General features: G+C 35.2%; 1 protein-coding gene across 1 annotated transcript; it reads right to left on the bottom strand.

The window, feature by feature from the left end:
* Nucleotides 1-1,613: 1,613 nt before the first annotated feature.
* LOC125673237 (uncharacterized) lies at nucleotides 1,614-24,301 on the bottom strand. The gene is made up of 10 exons (XM_048909710.2): nucleotides 24,151-24,301; nucleotides 20,714-20,888; nucleotides 18,350-18,500; nucleotides 17,795-17,891; nucleotides 16,373-16,519; nucleotides 11,223-11,323; nucleotides 10,479-10,534; nucleotides 8,049-8,123; nucleotides 6,215-6,529; nucleotides 1,614-1,830 (listed from the first exon to the last, which is right to left on the bottom strand). Exons 2-10 carry the CDS (start codon nucleotides 20,876-20,878, stop codon nucleotides 1,681-1,683), a joined length of 1,257 nt encoding a protein of 418 aa, XP_048765667.2. The 5' UTR covers nucleotides 20,879-20,888; nucleotides 24,151-24,301; the 3' UTR covers nucleotides 1,614-1,680.
* Nucleotides 24,302-24,318: the final 17 nt, after the last annotated feature.

Raw genomic sequence — 24,318 nt, 5'->3', positions numbered from 1 at the left:
CAGTCACTTTAGTTATTCCAAAAAGTCGAACCGTAACATACGGAGATCGGTGTTTCAGAACAATAGCTCCAAAACTAGGAATGCCCTTCCAGAACATGTAAGGGACTGTAGAACACTGTGTGCATTCAAGAAGTCACTGAAAACACATTTTTTTTCATCAAGTTTTCCAGGACTAGTTTCTATCATTTCAGTCATTCGTGTAGGTTAGATTCTGTGAAAACTAAAGACTGTGTGTCTTAGCTTTCGAGTACCATTTTGTGATGTTTTATATAAAAAAAATAAATAAATAAAAAAAAAAATAGGAATTGTATGTTTTAATGTATTATACCTGAGACATTATATGCTGTGTGTGCGTGTGTGTATTTCATTATTATTATTATTTTAATACGCTCGGAAACTGATGTTTATTCTTATCTAGCATATTTATGGTATCTTGTGTTTTCATGTTTTATATGTACAATGAGGATAGGTACAGCTTTTAATGTTTTATTTATTTTCTATGTATTATGTGTATAACATTCTCTTGTAAGGTGTATATGCATTGTAAAGCACCTTTGAGCGTACATAGTGTATGAAAAGGGTGCTATATAAATATGGTATTATTATAATAAAACTTCTGGCATAGCTGAGCTATTGATGTTCTGTAACATTTCGGGTACTTGTGAGCAGTTATTGGTGTACTAGTAAAACTTCTGGCACTTATTGGTGTTTTAATAAAATTTCTGGCTTAGCTGAGCTATTGATGTTCTAGTAAAACTTCTGGCTCTGAGGAGTTTTGTTGTCCATAAGACTCTTGCTATAAGAAAGGTGTAGAAAACTGAATATCTGAAACAAGTCAGTGGAAGATTTGATTTTCAGTCAAATAAATTTTCTACTTCATTGCACAGGGATTTTAACACTATATGTGACATATGAAGAACCTAACTGGGTAACAATGACATTTTTAGAAATTCTGTACTGTGTGTCTAATTCACCCCCATCTCTTCAAAGGGGACATAACTGTCTTTAGAGAAACTCATTGGGACATGTGTTACAACTGAAGGTGTGTGCAGGTGAAGTTTCCTGTTAATCACCATCAATGAAGGTGAAATCATTAAATCAGGGTTACCTAATCATTAAGAAGACATAGACAGGTGCTAAATAAGGATGCTGTTACCAGGTATTTAGTTGAATTGTAGGTGCAGTTCGTTAATTTAGTTTAATTATAGGTGCAGTTTATCAATATTTTAACTTCCAGACGTGCTGAATTTTGACTAAAGTTGTACAGCTAGGCAGCCTAGGCTTCATAAAGCCTTGCTGGCATGTCTTTTCCCTCCCATTATCATCACTAATTAAACTGCCCATATAGGTGAATTCTTCTTAAGATATTGTTTTAGGAATATTTAAATAGTCTATTCATCTCCAATACATATAAATGTATGAATAGTAAAATAAACAACCAATTTAAAAATTTGAATAATATGAAGTGATGGGAATGTCTACAAAGAAGCTCAACAAGTTTTGATCATGTGACCAAGCCACTTCATCTCTTTACGTGAAGTTTTCAAATGAACATTATTTCTTAAATGTTTCTGACGCTTATTAATAAAAAAAATCATAAATAAACCCTCTGATGATTCTTCTACACATTTATTGACCACTCACACTCTAAACACAACAAATGCACAGTCTCGACTGACATCAGTTATGTAAACCAAACATCCCTTTTAATTTTGGTACCTTCGGCATTTCATGGAAAGCCTCCATGTGACTTTGATGTTCTGGTTGCTGGGGAATTGTGGGGGATTTCCACAATTTAGAGACAGGACTGGCAAAACATGGCTCTGTCATCTGCAAGAGAATTCTTCATTTACATTTTATTCAACGATTGGAATCAGACTTTCCTATTTCCTCAATCTTCGAATAAAATGAGAGTATTCAATGCGTTATTGTTCATGAGAATCCATCAACTTGATACATACACAAGGGTAAACCAGACTGTCTATCCAGGGCGTTACATGAGCTAACATTGCAAGTATGATAAATAGGTCAAATGAAATCATCATTTAAGTAACTCCACCCTCATGTAATGTTATATAATATATGTTTAATATCTTTAATCAATTACATTTTGTGATAGAGATCGATACCTGATACTGTGGAATCATTAGAATTCGTGGTGGCTCCATTTTTCGTGGAATTCGTGGGTACTCCTCACCCACGAAAATTTACATCCTCAACGAATAAAGACATCTAGTATACAAGAATCTTACAAATCTATAAATCCACGAAATTATGTCCCCACGAACCCGTAAAAATTCAGCAATCCACGAAAGTACTGGCCCCCACGAATTTAAATTATTCTACAGTAGGTCATTCTGTAAGCAGATGGAGTGCAAGACCCTGTACACAGTGATTAAAGATGTAATTGTCTGTTTTCTGGATCACCAGAAGAATTTTAACAGGTTGATTCAAATTTACTTCTATTTGTGTTTTATTGTGTTTGATAATATGCAGCAGTGAGCAAAGGGAGAAATGCGTTATGAAAATTTTGTCCGCACCAGTTTACGTATTTATCAGAATAAACAACAAAAATTAAGCATAGAAGTATTCAATACTTATCATATATATCACCAGACTGTGACAACAGCCTGTAAAGGCATGTTTTATCTACATTTAACACGACAGTTAAAGGCTACATATATATACACTTTCACCTGGGAATAAACAATAAAAAAGTACAAGAGGCCCATAATCGTTCACATGAGTTCCCTTGGCCTCTATCTAAAGATTTTCCCTATATATTTGCATGTAAAACTTTGGTCCCTTTCGTGGCCCCACCCTACACCCGGGGACAATGATTTTAACTAACTTGAATCTACCTATGTCAGGAACCTTTCATGCAAATGTAAACTTCTTTGGCCCAATGGTTCTTGAGAAGATTTTTAAAGATTTTCTCTATATATTAGTATGTGGCCCCATTCCACTACCCCAGGGGTGGGGGGAGGGGGGGGGGCATGATTTTAACTAACTTGAATCTGCACTATGTCAGGAAGCTTTCATGCAAATGTAAACTTTTCTGGCCCAGTGATTCTTGAGAAGAAGATTTTTTAATGATTTTCCTTATACTGTATATTTGTGTGGCCCCATCCTACCCTCGGAGGCCATGATTTTAACAAACTTGAATCTGTACTATGTCAAGAGCTTTTGTGTGAATTTGTACTTTCCTAGTCCAGAGGTTCTTGAGAAGAAGATTTTTAAAGATTTTGTACCGATATATTTGCATGTAAAACTCTGATTCCCTATTGTGGCCCCATCCTACCCAGAGGGGCCATGATTTGAAAAAACTTGAATCTGCACTATGTCAGAAAGCTTTCATATAAATGTCAGCTTTTCTGGCCCAGTTTTTCTTGAGAAGAATATTTTTAAAGATTTTCCCTATTGATATGCATGTAAAACTTTGATCCCCTATTGTGGCCCCAACCTACCCTGGGGCCATAATTTGTACAAACTTGAATCTGCATTATGTCAGGAAGCTTTCATGTAAATTTCAGTTTCTCTGGCCCAGTGGTTTTTGAGAAGATTTTTAAATGACCCCACCTTATTTTTGCATTTTTGGGATTATCTTCCATTTAAGTATTTAAGTACTTCATTACTAGCTTGAAAATACGGATGTATATTTAATTGCTGTTATAAAATTTAAAAATTCATTTCAAAATTAAGGATTATCTCCCTCATGCATAGCTCCTATCCTTGGACAAATTTGGCTCCACTTTTTTGGCACACTGTTTTTGGCTATATTTAGCTCCAAAACTTCATAGTTATTTCGGATTTCAAACATTTCGGTTGAGCATCACTGAAGAGACATTATTTGTCGAAATGCGCATCTGGTGCATCAAAATTGGTACCGTATAAGTTTTACATTTAAAGGAGAAATGGCCCCTAAAGCCCTTCACCCAAGGATGCTTTGTGCCAAGTTTGGTTGAAAATGACCCAGTGGTTCTTGAGATGAAGATGGACTGTGAAAAGTTTAAGCCAAAGACAGTCAAATTTTGATCAGAAAAGCCCACTTGAGCCTTCAGCTCAGGTGAGATAATAAAAAGTCTAGAAAAGGTACATACATAGTGTATTATTAAAACTTGATGATTGATTTCAACATTCATCATATTTCATTTTAAGGGAGTAGGCATCCTTGGTTCCCCATGATATTTGCATATGAACTTCACAAGGACCCACTGTGTACATGTAGATGTGTGTATTTGCAGAACATTTTTATTCAATTTTTAAATTTTCTGGGAGTTGTGCCTCTTTTGAAGTTAGAAGTAAATATACTAGTTACTGAAACAGTTTGTTAGTGCAACTCCTCTGAAACTACAGAACAGAATTTCATGAAATAAGTACCGATTATCTGCAGGAAATTTTGAATCAGATTCATTTTCTTCTGGGAGTTATGCCCCCTTTTAACATAAAACATTGGCCAAAATGTATTATTTTGTGCAACTTGCATGAAACTGGTTCATTAAAACATTGCTGTTTTAAAATTTTACACTATTGACATTTCTAAACAATATTACAAATGATGTGAGTGGTGCCATCTACTTACTTGGGTGAAAATAGTACAGTATAGTGCAGAGGCATAAGAATTTGTTGTATACATAGCATCACCATTCATTATGTGTAGAATTATCATTCATTGTGTGGGCGTGGGGTATGTGAACTTGCTCAATTTTTCTTTCATTGTATTTGTATAATCACAAATTAATGCTTACCATTACTAAAAATCAAGTTACTGTGTTAATACGCACAACATCTGTATAATTCTTACGCATAAATCACGATATTCATGTATCAATGTACCCTTAAAATGTATAGAATTTCATCACAGAAAACCTGAACACATATGTATCACTTAGCAGAAAAGAGCTGGTGCTATTTGAGTGTTTAGTTCTACCATATTTGGACAAAATTTGCTACGAAATAAAAAGAACTAGTTTTTCTACACATACTTTCAAACCTGAAGTATTTTTTGTTTAGGGCTATTCCAGAAATAAATACATGGGGGGGTCGGGAGGCACCTTTTGTATATACCAAGCACCCATAAAAAAAAATAAAAAATTACCCCATGACCCATCAAATTAATAAACTCATTTTACAATGACCCATCTAATAAAAAAAAAAAACTAACCAGACCCACCACAAAAATATTTTTAAAAATGAAAACGGTACAAATCTCGCGAGGTTTTCGGGACAAATATTCTAGTCAATGACGCGGTAATGCCTGCGCGACATTGTATCACAGTAGTTCTGAAGAAACGATGTCACATCAACAATCAAAGGCATCTATGGCAGGAATGTTGGAAAGATTGGGAGTCCAAACGATGCTATTATCATGAAATGGGTATGGATATGTTTTTCCACGAATCGTTCGTCTTCTAATGGAGCCCGCGCCCGGAGGCCTCTATATCACCATCACACCGACTGATAAATATAACGCATCGGTACCCTCGTATAAATCAACTAAGGTTTGCCTATTTTTATTAGAAAACGGAATACCTATTGGTTTCAAAATATTCCCAAAATTGATGCACTGTAAACTGTAATAATCTACAGAACAGAGTTCGACGCCATCACGTCCAAAGGGACCCTACTAAACGCGCCTCTAATTTGAAGAGTGCCGTAATGGAAAGTTATGCGCTGCAAAGAGCGACAACTCGAATAGTTACTACCGATTTCCGATTTTGAAAGCACATTTTCAATTTTCCCTCTGACGTTTTGTAACCAACACGACAAGAGCGACAATAAAAATATTCTGAAAACTCAACACCCATGTGCCACTACCGATTTCCGATTTTGAAAGCACATTTTCAATTTTCCCTCTGACGTTTTGTAACCAACACGACAAGAGCGACAATAAAAATATTCTGAAAACTCAACACCCACGTGCCACAAAATAAAACAATAGAAACTACCCACTACCCATAATAAATATTTTTTTAACAGTCCAACCACGGACCAATTAAAATATGAAAAAATACGACCACCCACACAAAAAAATATCGTTTGCCACCCGACCCCCCATTTGATCATTTCTGGAACAGCCCTTATCAAATTCTTCACATGACCCTTCGGACTATCTTGATACTAACTCAACACAATTTATACTATGTCGAATCAGCCGGACTTTCTTGGATAGTGAACCCTGTAAAGGAACTTGTAAATATCACATTCTACCAACCTTATACTTCTTTAAGAAAGTTGGCATCTCCGGTGTGCGATTGGTTGACCAGGCCTTGGTGGAGGACAGTTTGGGGGAGCCCGGAGATGGACGATGGTCAATATACATCATACCATGGGTCACTTCACGGGTATCTGGTGGTGCCTGATGGTTTAACTGTAACTTTGAGGTCATTTGAGGGGTGTCTGGTGGTGTCTGGTGGTTAATTTGTGTCTTGGTGGTACTAGGGAGGCGATGGAGATGAGAGTGGACCCTTGTAGACGCCAATTCCGGGGTGTTTGGGAGGCGCTGGATCCCAGTAATGTCGCTCAGGTCCTAAAGTCAAATCAAGTTAGCAATCTTAAAAATCAAATCATAGGCAAACTCCTAAAGGGAAAGTCAAATCAAGTTAATAATGTTAAAATTCAAATCATAGGCAAACTCCTAAAGAGAAAGTCAAATCAAGTTAGCAATCTTAGAAATCAATCACTGGCAAACTCCTAAAGAGAAAGTCAAATCAAGTTAGCAATCTTAAAAATCAAACACTGGCAAACTCCTAAAGAGAAAGTCAGATCAAGTTAGCAATCTTAGAAGTCAAACACTGGCAAACTCCTAAAGAGAAAGTCAAATCAAGTTAGCAATCTTAAAAATCAATCCCTGGCAAACTCCTAAAGAAAAAGTCAAATCAAGTTAGCAATCTTAAAAATCAAACACTGGCAAACTCCTAAAGAGAAAGTCAGATCAAGTTAGCAATCTTAGAAATCAAACACTGGCAAACTCCTAAAGAGAAAGTCAAATCAAGTTAGCAATCTTAAAAATCAATCCCTGGCAAACTCCTAAAGTGAAAGTCAAATCAAGTTAGCAATCTTAAAAATCAATCACTGGCAAACTCCTAAAGTGAAAGTCAAATCAAGTTAGCAATCTTAGAAATCAAACACTGGCAAACTCCTAAAGAGAAAGTCAGATCAAGTTAGCAATCTTAAAAGTCAAACACTGGCAAACTCCTAAAGAGAAAGTCAGATCAAGTTAGCAATCTTAAAAATCAATCACTGGCAAACTCCTAAAGTGAAAGTCAAATCAAGTTAGCAATCTTAAAAATCAAACACTGGCAAACTCCTAAAGAGAAAGTCAGATCAAGTTAGCAATCTTAGAAATCAAACACTGGCAAACTCCTAAAGAGAAAGTCAGATCAAGTTAGCAATCTTAGAAATCAAACACTGGCAAACTCCTAAAGAGAAAGTCAAATCAAGTTAGCAATCTTAGAAATCAAACACTGGCAAACTCCTAAAGAGAAAGTCAAATCAAGTTAGCAATCTTAAAAATCAATCACTGGCAAACTCCTAAAGTGAAAGTCAGATCAAGTTAGCAATCTTAGAAATCAAACACTGGCAAACTCCTAAAGAGAAAGTCAGATCAAGTTAGCAATCTTAGAAATCAAACACTGGCAAACTCCTAAAGAGAAAGTCAAATCAAGTTAGCAATCTTAGAAATCAAACACTGGCAAACTCCTAAAGAGAAAGTCAAATCAAGTTAGCAATCTTAGAAATCAAACACTGGCAAACTCCTAAAGAGAAAGTCAAATCAAGTTAGCAATCTTAGAAATCAAACACTGGCAAACTCCTAAAGAGAAAGTCAGATCAAGTTAGCAATCTTAGAAATCAAACACTGGCAAACTCCTAAAGAGAAAGTCAAATCAAGTTAGCAATCTTAGAAATCAAATCAGTATCCATTACTATCAGTAACAATGAGTAAGTTTCTAACGGTGTTCACTATTACATTGATTATTGTTTTTACAATGTACAGTGCTTCGTACATATTTAATACTTGTGAAATTGACATTTGTGTGACCTCTCACCTTTCCTATCCCATCAGCCATGACAGTAAATCGAGGGGCAGGATTGTTACTGCTGTCAAAATTCTCTTTATCCACCTACAACAGATTTTCATTGAAATATATCTCCTTTAATTAAAAGAAACATAACAGCAATATCCTGGACATCTTTCTGAAATCATTCAAGTGTGTCCAGACGTAGACGCTTATCACACACCTAGTAATCCAGTAAAGCCCAGCAGACATCCAATCTAGTAAAGCCCAGCAGACACCTAATCCAGTAAAGCCCAGCAGACCCTAATCCAGTAAAGCCCAGCAGACACCTAATCCAGTAAAGCCCAGCAGACACCCAATCTAGTAAAGCCCAGCAGACACCTAATCCAGTAAAGCCCAGCAGACACCTAATCCAGTAAAGCCCAGCAGACACCTAATCCAGTAAAGCCCAGTAGATACCTAATCCAGTAAAGCCCAGCAGACACCTAATCCAGTAAAGCCCAGTAGACACCTAATCCAGTAAAGCCCAGCAGACACCCAATCTAGTAAAGCCCAGCAGACACCCAATCTAGTAAAGCCCAGCAGACATCTAATCTAGTAAAGCCCAGCAGACATCCAATCTAGTAAAGCCCAGCAGACATCCAGGGCTAGTGAAGCCCAGCAGACACCCAATCTAGTAAAGCCCAGCAGACATCCAGGGCTAGTGAAGCCCAGCAGACATCCAGGGCTAGTAAAGCCCAGCAGACACCCAATCTAGTAAAGCCCAGCAGACATCCAGGGCTAGTGAGGCCCAGCAGACAATGACATTCCCTGGGCTAGTGGAACCCATCAGACAGTAACAGACTCCCTGGGCTAGTGAAGCCCATTAGACAGTAACAGACTCCCTGGGCTAGTGAAGCCCATCAGACAATGACAAACATCCTGGGCTAGTGAAGCCCATCAGACAATGACAGACTTTCATGGCTAGTGAAGCCCAGCAGACAATGATAAACTCCCTGCGCTAGTGAAGCTCATTAGACAGTGACAGACTCCCAGGGCTAGTGAAGCCCAGCAGGCAATGACAGACTCCCAGGGTTAGTGAAGATATTGAAAATTCCCTCACAATGTATGCATTCCTATTAAAACTTCCAACACCTATTGTGACCCACACTGACCAGTTTAAACATACAAACTCTTTATTATCTTGTATAAGGAAGCTTTCTCACAAGCTTCAGCTTTTCTAGTTCAGTAATTCTTGAGAAGATCTTTAAAACATCCCACCCTATTTCTTAATTATCTCACCTTAGGAGGGGGACATTTAGATAATTATAAGAGTTCACAACTAGGGGACCACGGTATGTCCATCTACATTTACGTGTACATACGCTTGAGGTTGCAGGCTGTGACATTGCCCCAAATATACATGAACTGACCTAGTCTGATGGTCCTAAGCCTCATAGTGTTCAAATTATGATCCAGACAAGATTTGTAGATATATAGTACTAATATTTTAAATGAAGCCAGTGATATATTTTTATGTTTGCGACGCACCTCCCCTCTTCCACAAGATGCATCATTGAACCAAGTTATATATAGACATCTATATATATATATATATATTTTTTTTTCTCCCTATGTGTATTTCTGACTGTTTTGCATTAGGATACACGGTGGTACTTACATATAATGCAAATAAGTATTATTATGTTCAAATGTCTCATGTATGAACATTGCTCATACTAATAGTGCATATTTTACTCTTGTTTTGTTTTGTTTTTCTTTTTATCGTCATTGCACATTGAAATGTTAACAATCATGTATGCTGTATGCCCGAGAGGGCCCTAATTTGGAAATAAATCATATTTTATTCTATTCTATGGTCCTAGGCCTCACAGGAGTGTGGAAAATGTGATCTGGAACATGAATCTGTATATATCGTGTATTACCATGAAATTCAAAATCAGGTCATGTGACAGTTACTTTCACAAGACCCCCCCCCCCCCCCCCCCCCCCCCCCCCCCCCCCCCCCCCCGATGCATCAACTGATCAATTTTGATAGTCCTAGGCCTCACAATGTGAAAGATATGACCTAGATACAATTTGAAAAGTTATTGCCATGAAATTCCAGAAGGAGACCAGTTACCTAATTTTACTTTGTGACACACCTTTCCACCCCAAGATGCATCATCTGATTAAGTGTGATAGTCCTAGGCCTCACAATGTGAAAGATACAACCCCAGACATGAAAAATTTAACAGGCAGACTGGAAAGCCTATACTGCCCAGCAAAAGGACACAACCTCCTTAGGGAGAGGGCTTAAATAGGCTATGCCTGCTGCCTGATCCCATTCACTTTGTGATATAAAATATAGTTTAAATTAAAAGACACAACAGGCAACTTTTGACCAGGAACACTAAAAACAAAATGCCTGTTGATCAATAGATAAAAGTAGAGTCTAAGTCTGATCTGAGTGTACTTTACCTTTCTAAACACGCCATCTTGTAGTTTTGGGACCAAAAACTGTTTATCCATGCCATCTAGGAATAAAAGTTAACTCTCTGTACAAAAACATACTGCAGTAACAAGTTCAACTTGAGACAGCGTGAGCAATGTCCGAACATCTAACATAACTTAGGTCTATATATTGTTAAGGTCCTATGTGACATTTCTGCCATTTTTTCCTACAACTATTCACTTCTTTACCTCCTTGATGTGAAGAGCTGTTGTGTGATATCTGGAATAGGTTTAAATGTTATATTGTAGTGATATAACTGTACTATCAGTCTGGTGAGCAGTGATTAGATCACTAATGTGAGGGTCCCATGTTTGATTTCAGATTAATCCAATAACTCAGTAATACCCATATATAAAATCATCTACAATATATATATATAAGACTTGACTTTACATTTTTACTTGCCATAACCTGAAATAATTAAAATATGCTTATTCTAAATCAGATGTAATATACCCCTTTTTTGTTGAAATAAATAAAGTGGGACGCAAGTGAATTGTACCCGAAATGTCGCGAAAAATTATACATTATTGAGAAACTGTGCTGCATGTGTGTCCTTGAAGGCAATAAAATGATAAAATGATTTTCTACTCAAACTATATCTGAAACCATTAATATAAATTTGTGTATTATATACGTACACGAGTTTACGTTTAAGAATGGGACTGGATACACGCGTTGATAACTGACATTTGATATCGAGGACTTACATTGTTTCCAGCCTGGCGTGGTGCGTTTGCAACTCAGAAAACCTGGTGAGACCTGTATCCCGTCATGTTGAAATACGTCTGGCACGGAATCCAGTTTATTTCTGAAAACAGAGATCACAGCATATTTTACACACAAAAGTTGTTAACTGTCTTACCTGTGCGATGTGACTTCTGTGTAAAATTGGATTAATTTATTTTAAATCATCTGCTTCTCTAAGGGCTGTTCCAGAAATGATCAAATGGGGGGGTCGGGCGGCAAACGATATTTTTTTGTGTGGGTGGTCGTATTTTTTCATATTTTAATTGGTCCGTGGTTGGGCTGTTAAAAAAATATTTATTATGGGTAGTGGGTAGTTTCTATTGTTTTATTTTGTGGCACGTGGGTGTTGAGTTTTCAGAATATTTTTATTGTCGCTCTTGTCGTGTTGGTTACAAAACGTCGGAGGGAAAATTGAAAACGTGCTTTCGAAATGCTCTTTCAAAATCGGAAGTAACATAGAACTATTCGAGTTGTCGCTCTTTGCAGCTCATAACTTTCCATTACGGCACTCTTCAAATTAGAGGCGCGTTTAGTAGGGTCCCTTTGGACGTGATGGCGGCGAACTCTGTTCTGTAGATTATTACAGTTTACAGTGCATCGATTTTGGGAATATTTTGAAACCAATAGGTATTCCATTTTCTAATAAAAATAGGCAAACCTTAGTTGATTTATACGAGGGTACCGATGCGTTATATTTATCAGTCGGTGTGATGGTGATATAGAGGCCTCCGGGCGCGGGCTCCATTAGAAGACGAACGATTCGTGGAAAAACATATCCATACCCATTTCATGATAATAGCATCGTTTGGACTCCCAATCTTTCTAACATTCCCGCCATAGATGCCTTTGATTGTTGATGTGACATCGTTTCTTCAGAACTACTGTGATACAATGTCGCACAGGCATTACCACGTCATTGACTAGAATGTTTGTCCCGAAAACCTCGCGAGATTTGTACCGTTTTCATTTTAAAAATATTTTTGTGGTGGGTCTGGTTAGTTTTTTTTTTTTTATTAGATGGGTCATTGTAAAATGAGTTTATTAATTTGATGGGTCATGGGGTAATTTTAAATTTTTTTTTTATGGGTGCTTGGTATATACAAAAGGTGCCTCCCGACCCCCCCCATGTATTTATTTCTGGAATAGCCCTAACCAATTTCTCTTCAAATACAGATCACACTATACATGTTGATTTTTTTTATTTCAGTCATTGAAAGTAGAATTAAATTAAGAAAGTAGAACTGAATTTGAGTCGTAGAAAGTAGAACTGAATTTGATGAAATCATCCATGTGATAGTAAACACACAGAGCCAAAAACCAGATGTTTATTGTAACCTTTGAGACGGAGTAAAACATGTCTATAACAAAGCGCTGAGGATGGACAATTTTAATTCGTAAATGTAATTCAATATGTCCAATCAGGTCATCTTACACTGTACAATCTAAAATTATAATGAATGAAAATCGATTTACTGCAAGTGTGAATTCATTATCAAAGTTTGACTTATAGATAAGTAGTTATTGACTTTTGATGTCTGACCTATAGATAGGAAGACATTGACTTTTGATGTCTGACCTATAGATAGGACGACATTGACTTTTGATGTCTGACCTATAGTTAGGTAGACATTGACTTTTGATGTCTGACCTATAGATAGGTAGATATTGACTTTTGATGTCTGACCTATAGATAGAAAAGACATTGACTTTTGATGTCTGACCTATAGATACTGACTTTTGATGTCTGACCTATAGATAGGTAGATATTGACTTTTGATGTCTGACCTACAGTACACGACACGAGTTTTATGCGTGTTCCACGCAACGCGGTGGAACAAATTTGCCCCAAACACGGTGGACCTTTAAAATTGTCGGCACCTTTGAAGTCCTATTTTTCCGCGCGAGCTAGACATTGAAGTCCACGGAGGATCTCCGCGGATGCCACCGAGCATCTCCGTGGATGTCACCTGTACCTCCGTCGATGCCACCGTGTACCTCCGTGTGATAAAACAAAGAAATAATTTCCGAAATGATTCACCCAAAAAACCTTTTCGCTTGGCCAGCATACATGCCCTCACCCCATTACTTATTTAGAAATTAGCTATAAATCATTCAATTCTTGTAATTGTTGTTTAATGATACGTTGGTGTTTTCGGTTCATATCCGTATGTAGACTTCCCTGCAGACGTTCACATCTTTTTATGAAACGCCCAAATTCTCGACATCCTGTATATAAACACCTGTGTTATTCCTACCACTCGTTGGTACATTGTTTCACGGCACGTGCAGCACAATTTCACCAAATAAAAGAAGGGTCATGAGCAACGACAATCACATGCCAGTAATTTCAATTTGATAAACAGCAGTTCAAAGAAATGTGTACCATAAGCAATAGTTTATTTTTACGTAAAGTTTTCATTGTAATCAAGAATATGTGATTAAGGTCAGCTATATACATGTACATGTTTGCATTGGATATGAATTTCATTATGTACTCAACTGTGAAGCAATGTGAGCAAAGAATCAAATTTTTATCACTTAAACAAATAAATATTAAAACTATCTTTACTTTTAAACAAACCTTTAGAAAACTCCGTACTTTCATTAAGAAAATTTCATTAGAATGCCCATACTTCACATTAATAATAACACGGTTTTTTAAGGTTTTTTTTCTAACTTGATAAATACTTTATTACACGCATGTATTATTTACTAAATGTATATATAACAGCTTTTTGTCTTTATATTTTTGTATAGCATTGCATAATGGTGATGGGATCCAATAAATTGAATTGAGTACATGTAGTCTTGAAATATCACAAAGTAAAGAGTTGACAACGATTGAAATAAAAATGCAGACGTTTTCTCGTTTATTCAGTAACTCAATAACTTGTGCGTCTTCTGAATGAAAGTTGGAAAACAAACGTACTAGGTTTTGGTCAGTTATAACATAATACGGGGGTAAAATTCATCTAATCTCCGCTAGCAATGGGTTTTGAGTCACGCACGAATAATCTCGGCTAACGAAGATGAAAAAAAAAGAAAAGCCTAGATAGTCCGCTTGCATTAACATGTATTATGAAGGTGCATTCGAAGAATTATCCAGTAAATCCAATGATGTTGCAGTATATATAGCATGTATTTATTTTATTTTTGACTGAGAGGGAGATAGACAGCTAAGCACGTAACATCGTTTTAGAAAGGGGGGGGGGGGGGGGGGGGGACGACTCATTCATTAGTCCTAACCCGGACCAGCCGAAAAATTTAACATGTAAAGAAAACAAATTTAAATGGGAAATAAAAAAAAATATCAGAATGAAAGGGGATGGATAATTAATCAGAAAGAAATTGTACTTTCAAGATTTATACTGAACGTATTAAACTTCCTGTATCTGCATACATTCATGAATATTATAATTAATGATTACCAATGCTCTCTCTCTCTCTCTCTTGCTTTCATTATCTAATGCATCTAAAGATTAAATTAAAGATTTTAATAATCGATAGCGTATATGAAATAATCGTTAAGTCATTTCTGTTTATATTAGTTTTTTTTTCATGAACTAGTTGCATTTGACACCGAGGATTTACATCCTTAAATATTGATTACGAGCACGTAGAATCGGAGAGGGTGTACTTTGAAAACTTGAAAGGTTTTCGTAATCGGACAATTTAAGCACCATTTTTGTTGTTATTTTATTGCTTGTCAAGAAATTTACACAACTTAACCGGCAACATACCCCTTCTGATACATTGAAAAATATAAGTAATGTTAGCACAGGGCTCTATAAAGTTCAATCTGCAGTTTGGTCATACTTCGTCATTCAATAACTTATTCAAAATAAAAAAAAATTTTTGTCGGGTTAGCGGTACTATGATGTATGACTATAACAATGACCTGTGTATAACTTGTACATTCCATGCAAATTCGAAGGGGTTTTCGCCTCAGTAGAACAATGGGGGTCAGCTAATCCGTGTATTTGAAATCAACAGAAGTGCTTCGCTTCTTGCGGAAAGTGTGAAATATATTGGGTCGGCGTAAGATACCCGTGATCTTAGACTAAATCTGATATCGCGCCGACCCAATATATTTCACACTTTTCATGAGAAGTCAAAACCCAAACTAGCTAACCGTAATTTAGTTATACTGTGAGAAAGACCCTAGGAATTTGCATGGTATATACTTATTATACAAAAATCATTGCATTATCCAGACACTCCCGATGAACATTTTTTTTTATGAAAACCTCTATCAAAGTACTTCGAACATAAATCTCGGTCGAATGTTATTAACTCGGGATTTTAAAAATAAATCATTCGATGGTTTGTATTTTTGCTTCTATTAATTACGTAATAAATTAATTCCAATTTGTTAATCATCGACAATGCTCTAATTTCTATATTGGATCAAGTTATATTTGTCAAGATGCATATCAACACAATATGATGGAGGTAATTATGTTAAACAGTGCATTTGTCAGAGAGAGAGAGAGAGAGAGAGAGAGAGAGAGCACATCGGTAATTATTAAATATCCCTATCACATGTTGTACATGTGTGTTTTTCATTTACTGAATATACTAATTCGCATTCAAAACAGGAATTGTCTACAAGTACGCATTATTTTAACATAGAATTTAAGAATATTTTAATGAAGAAAGAAGACTAAAAGAAAAAAGTCAAAACCAGGTTTTCTTAAAAACATAATATAAAGTGTTTGGTATCGTTGGAATCGGCCCAATATGCTGAAAAAGAATATAAGTATCAGGAGGGGAAATATTGACATTTTTTCTTTTCTTAAAATTCCACCCTTATCTTGATTATTTGGACTGCGGCACATTTTCACATCTTCCGCAAGGCGCCCGTGGCCAGAACAAAGCTCTTGGCAGCTGTGTGTATTCGCAAATAACACACACCGTGGAACACGGAGGACACGATGTATCTCAGTGGATTTTCCACCGTTGTCTTTCCACGGTGGGGTGTATAAAACTCGTGTCGTGTACTGTATAGATAGCTAGGTATTGACTTTTGATGTCTGACCTATAGATAGGTAGACATTGACTTTTGATGTCTGACCTATAGATAGGAAGATATTGACTTTTGAGGGCTTACCTATTTGCTGACACTTCTAGGAAGGAAAACACCTGCGTCTTTTCAGGTCGTTTATAGGCACTCAATACTAGACTGCTTAGACCAAAGTCCTCTGGTTTGGGTGTACGAGGCAAATCAGTGAGGGACTTTTCTTTCTGTGGCGTTTTACTGCAAAATTAATAACAATTATACAAGATACCAGACTGATCTTTTCCCCCCACACGCAATATGCATATAGCTTTCATTAACACCAACATATGTCTAAAATCTCGTCACTTATAGTGTAATCAGTTAACGAAATTTGAAAAAAAATCCAATTGACCAGCACGACTGTCGGCCCTGCTAAAAACCATGAAGTCCGCAGAGTGATGCATGTAATAGATATATGCTTTATCACTTTACTTGCAATTTAACACAAAAAAATATCAATATTTTAATTTCATTCATTGTTTAGTTTCACTTTCCGATTAATCAATCAAATTTGAAAAATCTGAGTTATAATCCGAGATATTCACATCACGGTTGTCATTTTTAAGGCCTAAATTTGACTGACTTTATCTACAGACTAATGGATTTTCCAATCCACACTGTGGGGGCCGAAATTTGGCCCCATTCTCAATGCAAAATGGTATTTTTTCCCAATTTGTCACCAAAAATTCCCAATTTTAGTCAAATAAAAATTGTCTTGTTTTGCAATATTGTCAAGAGAAAATAGGAAGATTCAGAGAATGAGTTTAATATTTTCGTAAGACTCAAGGCAAACAACAGTCTGAATGTTATTTGATGCTATTTTGTCCCTCATACAGGTAAAAATGATCATTACAGACCAAACCTGATGTGTTTTACTGAACCAGTTTGTAATAATCATATCGAACCGAAAATCGAAGCAATGAATTGAACATTGAATCAAAGATTTATATTGAACAGTATCGATATTTCAATGAATCGTTTCAGCCCTAGAAATTATGTGGGGTTCTCCCAGTTCGTACTGATTGTCTTGTCTAAAATAGACTGATGATATTATTGATAGGAACTGTCACCTTTGTCAGAGTTTTGAGGATTTTGAAGTCATTTTTTTTCACCTTTTTTCGGCTTGATTGTTTCCGAATTGAACAGAAAAAGTATCTGAAAAATAAATCTGTGTACTGTTTTATCTAGTGATTTTTATTATCAATTTTAAATTCAAGTTCAATGGGGAAAAAATAAAAATAAATTCCCTCCCTCCCTCCTGGGTCCGAAACCCCCCTGGAGGCAATTCCAAACAAACATTTTTGTAAGGTCTTAAAGGATGGCCCAATGGTGCAATACCTATGTTTCTATTGTGCATATATATATATATATATATATATATATATATATATATATATATATACATGTTTTTATATATATATGCATGTTGCATTTTATAATGCCTCATGAAAATAAAGGTTTAAGTCCACCCACTTCGTCTCAGCTGTGTCCTGGTCCTCAATTGGCTTGCTCTCTTCTTCCTCAACTGGTTCCCCCACCTTCTCTTCCTGCTTGGAATTTGTTTCCAAAACTAAAAACAAATAATCCTGATTCACTGTATGGAGATTCACATCAAGCTAATCATGACAGAATACCACAGACATACTGACCAACATTGTAAAACATACTGACCAACATCTGTAAAACATACTGACCAACATCTGTAAAACATTACGTACTGACCAACATCTGTAAAACATAACATACTGACCAACATCTGTAAAACACACTGACCAACATCTGTAAAACACACTGACCAACATCTGTATAACACACTGACCAACATTTGTAAAATATATAGACCAACATCTGTAAAACATACTAACCAACATCTGTAAAACATGACATACTGACCAACACCTGTAAAACATACTGACCGACATTGTAAAACATACTGACCAACATCTGTAAAACATACTGACCAACATCTGTAAAACATGACATACTGACCAACATTTGTAAAACATATTGACCAACACTTGAACTTGCCTGGTTTTTGGTATCCATACTTAGTATAATACTCCTCCGTTCTCTGAACGCTCTGTTTATAAACTTCTAAGTACTGTCTGGAAATCTTTAGGATCTTGTCAAACTTTTCACCTTCTATCTCTAAAGTCTGAAGCAGTTCTTTCCCTTGATTCTGTATAAACATAAATTTGGTCGCATAAAGTCAACAGATACAAAAACACTCAATTCAATATGTTACCGTGGTTACATGCTACAGACAGTACCCTGATGTTGGTTGAAATTATCGAAAACAAAATTTCAATGAAAATAATGATTAATAAAAGAGATTGATTATATGAGACATTTGAAAATATGATCATGTAAATATTAAAGGGAATGTAGGGTCAAAAATAAAATTTTGATATGTGAAAACTGGTACCATGCAGACAACAAAATCTAGCATAGAAAAAATAATTGCTGCTGATAACAAGATTTAATCTGTCATTTACACTGAAAACTGAGCTGAATGGGAGAATCTCTTACCATGGCGGCTGATGACGTGTATGCGGCAATTCATTACAACTGCTGTGCCTATAGCACTAAATGGGTTACAGAGTATCTATAATCTAAATATCAGGAGTTCAAGCGAAATTTTGCACTGTGGTCAAAGAAAAAGGAATACATGTATCTACCTTTTAGCATCCCTGATCTCCCCCCAAAACTATGAACATTGTGCAATAATTGGATACATAACCTTGGAAGTGAATCTTTTGTTTTTGAACGGCATTTTGAGAAAGAGTCTTTTAAAGAGGATATCAGGGTAAGTACCAGTTATATTTGCTTTTTACTCAGTAAATACTAATAATTCTTAATGTGTATAACCAGAGTTTATTTACAACTAACTTTTACTTATATAATAATTTTCTAATTTAATCTATCCTTATCCAGTGAACATTTTGTACAGGCTAAATATGAAGGGATGGGTAAACACTGCTTTTTAAATATTCAAAGTTAAATTAATATCTATTTAAGTTAAGATATTGGGATACACACCAAAACCTATTAAAAAGAAGATGCAGTAACTAAAATATTTGATGACAGCAAGCCTAAGAAATAAGAGAAAATAGCTCAAAAAGATGAGGAAAAGCAGGATACATGTAATACTTTCAAAAATCATCACAGCACTAGCACATTTTGTATTATACTATTGTTTTTAAAGAAATTGAAAATGTACAAGTAAACAAATGAAGTATAGTATATATGAAGTATAGTATATATGAAGTAAGTATATATAATTAATTAGTCATTATTTTTCAGCTAATCCATTTTCTTTTGGAAACCAATGAAAACTCATATGCAGAACCTATTGACCAACCTGGACTATCAGCATCTAAGGAAACAGGTAATTTGATGCACTTCTCTATTAAATGATTAACAAAGTTTTACAACCAAGGTCATTTGAATTCCCCCTTTGCAGTTAATCTTTCAATTCTTGACATTTATGTGGTAATTACTGCAGGGGTGTAGTGATAATCAACTGATGTGTGCTGTATACAGGTTCACATTGTTAGATTCTCTTGTAAACAGATGTACTAATAAATCAGAAAGAGAGAAAACTACTATGAAAAATAAACTCTTTGTTGTGTGAAATACATGTACATGCACTTTCATGAAAATTCATTACTAAAGTTATAAAGTAATGGTTTGATTTCATTTTTATATTTTCAGCTGAATGCAGACATGAATAGTGACAAAAATATCCCACTCTCAATCCATATTGAAGAATAAATCAACTTTGTGCAACATATACAGATAGAATTGCCCAGTCATTGTCCATCATATGTGCTAAGGAATGTTCAAGTGAAGAATGAAGAAGTGAAGATAATGAACAATCCTGTATAAAGAATACAAAATTAAAAGTTTAAGAATTAAGAGTGTCGTTTTCATCAATTTATCCCAATGCACTAGTGTTTTCATTTGAAGCTGCTAATAATTCCTCTTCATTATAATCAGGCTCATATTGATATCCTTTGCAATCAGACATGATCAGATGCTTTCACTGAGAGGCAATTGCCCGGTATACGTCATAAACAGATGGGATTGTGGGAAATATCTTAAAGAGCGATAACTTTATCTTGCAAAATGGCAGCCTCCAGCAGATGATGTGTAGCTATATTTAATAGCCGATTTCTACACAACAGATTACAATCAAATGGAAATAACCAGTGGACTTAATTACTAAATATTTAGTATTTGAAATGTGAAAATATTTTTTTATACCCTACGTTCCCTTTAAATGTACCATGCAGATAAGAGTAAATTAATGTACAGTCAGTGTAAACAATTGTACAGTGTAAATAAATGAACAGTGAATAATATTCTCTAACAAATCCAGTACACATCTACCCTCATGTCCTTGACATCTGTCTTGAGATCTACCATTTTTTTGACCGCTGCCGCTGACCCTCGATGGGAGTAGTTGTTTTCGACTTCATCTGTCACTTCCTGTAGTCCCTGTTCAACTGTCCGACACAACTGTTTCAGCTGCTTGAAGTACGAATTCCCATTCATTATTATGTACCTAAAATATGTGTTTCTAAATTAAAATATGTCATCCTTGTTAAATGCACATGTATTGTAGCATGGTCATTCTTTGGTCAACCTCAAGTTAAAGGGGCATGAACACGATTTGCACTGAAAATTAAAAATTTTAATTTCCACATTTCTAATGTTTATAATAACTTAATTATTTCAAACGGTCAGCAAAAATTTGACTGTCAGTTTTTTAGTTACAGCACTCACAATTTCTTCTTATGTAAACAAGGACCATGCCATGTTTTTGTTTACATATAGTTTGCTTCATAGAAAATATCATGTCTAAAACAAAATAAGATGTGACAAACACTAGAAACTGTTTAATTGTGTTCTGCTGAAATTAACTTGTAATTTAAAAAATCTGCTTTACACAAAACTTAAATTACAAGTATATTTAACCTATGCGATCAAAAACAGTAGTCGGATGTTTCGGCCCAGAGACACTTCAGCCCAAAAGTTGGACACTTCGGCCCAAAATTTTTGACACTTCAGCCCAAATATTTGAGACACTTCAGCCCAAAGACATTTCGGCCCTAATCTTTTTTGTCCGAGACACTTAGGCCTAAATTTTTCATTTTGCCAACATCACCCATATTATTGCGTTTCCACAACATTATAGTATATTGGCACATCGGCCCAATGACATTTTGGCCCAAATGTAAAATAAAGATTCTCAATTATTAATCAATCAATTCCTTTGGTTTTTAGTTATTTTGTTTTCATTTCCTCATTATATTGATTACCCGTTTGTGTTGTAACCGTGTAGAGTCTGCTATTAGAAAAAAGAAATATGTCGGGTGAGACTATAGGTTTCATTATGAAATAGTATATATAGTGATGTTCCAATCATCGATTATAATCAAAAATCAGTCGATTGTTGGCAAATTCTAAGCGCTCAATTATAAAAATTTTATTCCAATTATTCGGATTTTAGATTTTGTTTTCTCGATGACTGTAGTTTTTCAAGAATATTCCTGCCGTGACCTATCTATTAACCTAATTTACCGTAATGGTGGCGCACATGAAAGCGAAATTATCCATACCCGGGGAATAAAGCATGTTTCCAGTTTGCATGGATAGATGTACTTTGATTCAGGCATATAAACGAAGTGACCATCCATCAACGAGATTCTTGATGCGAGCAAAGCCATGTGTGAATTACATACATAAAATCGCTTTCAAAGGTCACTGCTACCTCGATCTGCACATTCGTAAAGTGCTTTCGATCTCAATTGTTTTTTTTAATAAAATATTCTTCTTTCTTTTTTTTTCTTTGTTAAATTTTAATTATGCCGGATTACCGTAAATCAATGATATGAAACTTTGATATACGGGGATATTATAACCGAAGCAAACAATATGGCGCATAAACCCTTCTACAAATTGTATTGACTTTTATATATATGTAATTAAAGGATAGTAAGATAGTAGAAGAATAAGAAATATACACAGAAAATATTCATTTACACTCTCTCAGTAATATAAACAACGAATATAAATGCAGAATATATTTATTTACACTTTTTCAGTAGATAAATGACTTTATTATAGAATTTCTCTATGTCCGATTATAATTGATAATTAGTTTAGTTAGTTACAATAAACCAATCATCGATTATGAAATTCTCACCGAATCCCATCACTAAGTATATATAAGTATTACGGGTTCCCATTTGTCGCAAATGAATATTTATATGAAAATTCAATTTAAAACCACGAACATGACTTAATCATCCACTAAAACAGTTCTTTTATGGATATATGCATGCAAAATATTTGGACTCAATATTTCTACAGAAATAAAATTTTGAATATTATCTAGAAGATTGTTTCGTCTGATACGTCAAATATTTTGTTAAATGTACCTTATAAAAATATTTTAGATCCATATTTGATGATTTTAATAAATTGCAGATATTCGTGTCGATATCGGGAGGGTGTGTGTGACGGGTCAAATTATTTTCAGCATGGTTTACATGTAGGTCTTATTTTATACCTGGGTACTACGTCAAGGCCAGATTAATTATTAATTTTAAACAGCAGTTAAAGGGACTGATTCACGATTTCCCCTCAAATTTTGTTTTTCACTTTAAATGATCAAAATCTATAGTCTAATATGTTTAGAAGGTTTCACAAAAAAATTAAGGTTATTCATCAAGACAGAAGCTCATTATAGAGAGTTTATTATTTGTTTTGAAAACAAAGATTGAAGTGTGTTATTGTTTACCAAGTTTTCAAAATAAAGGGATATTGATCCAAGTTTATTAGATATATCATATTTCAAGTATACTTTAAGTAAAACGTATTATTTAAAAGTTAAAATTTGTGATTGTACAGAATGAAGATGCTTTAAATTACAAAAATAACGTTTCACTGGTTTGTTTGTTTACATAAAAAGACTAGAGTCTTTGTTTACATAACACAGAATCAAAGCTAAGATACTGCTCTTATCCTTGCATTCAGACGTTCCAAATTTTGGTTGTCAACATTAAATGAGTTATATTTTTAATTTTCAACATCAAAAATGATAAACATTTCTTTCAAAAAACGTGAACCAGTCCCTTTAAATAGTCATTAACTTCAAACATAAAAATGATAGGAAAATGTGGATTATGAATAAGATTCACTGACATTGTGTTGTGTAATCATTAGTTGTTAAAACATATTATGTATCGTACAATATATAAAGACCACCCTCCCCCCTCCCCACCAAAATGGGCAGAAGTGTCTCGGAGAAAGAAAAAACAAAGGGCCCAAAATGTCTTTGGGCCAAAGTTCTAATCTAAAAAATTTGGGTCGAAGTGTCCGACATTCATCAAAAACATGTCACGAGCCTCAATTGTTTACATAACTAAGAATTGTGAGTTCTGTATCTCTCTTGTAATTCGACAGCTGACATTCAAATTTGTGCTGACCATTAAAAATACCTAAGCATTGCTGTTGTAGGTCTAAACATAATCATTGGAAAATTTTCAGTTCTCTTTAAAGGGGCATGGACACGATTTGAGATGAAAATTTTCAGATTTTATTTTTCCATTTTTAATGTTTAGAATGTTTCAATAAGGTATCTCTAATGGTCAGCAAAAATTTGAATGCCACTCGAGGTACATGAATATGAACACTGATGAATAGGCCTATATCAATTTTTTCTCTATGCTAACGCACAGCTCATGGTTTTGTCAATCGACTGAATTTCATTGGCTAATTTATTGATAAAATCCGAATTCCTACGGTACCATGGCTTTTACCTGCAGCGTGTTTCCAGTAGACTGAGTCTGGTCTGACGTCTGTTGAAGTGTTTTGTCGATATTTGTGTTTACAAATTTGAAATAGGCGCGCGTTCAAAATTCATTAACTCGTACGAATTTGTTTCTGATAATGCAGTCCTTAAAAACGTGTACATTAAAGCTTTCTGC

The sequence above is a fragment of the Ostrea edulis genome, chromosome 3 (genome assembly GCF_947568905.1).
Source record: "Ostrea edulis chromosome 3, xbOstEdul1.1, whole genome shotgun sequence".
Taxonomy (NCBI): domain Eukaryota; kingdom Metazoa; phylum Mollusca; class Bivalvia; order Ostreida; family Ostreidae; genus Ostrea; species Ostrea edulis.
Note: the sequence above shows the minus strand (reverse complement) of the source record. Positions and strands in the feature narration are given on the sequence as shown.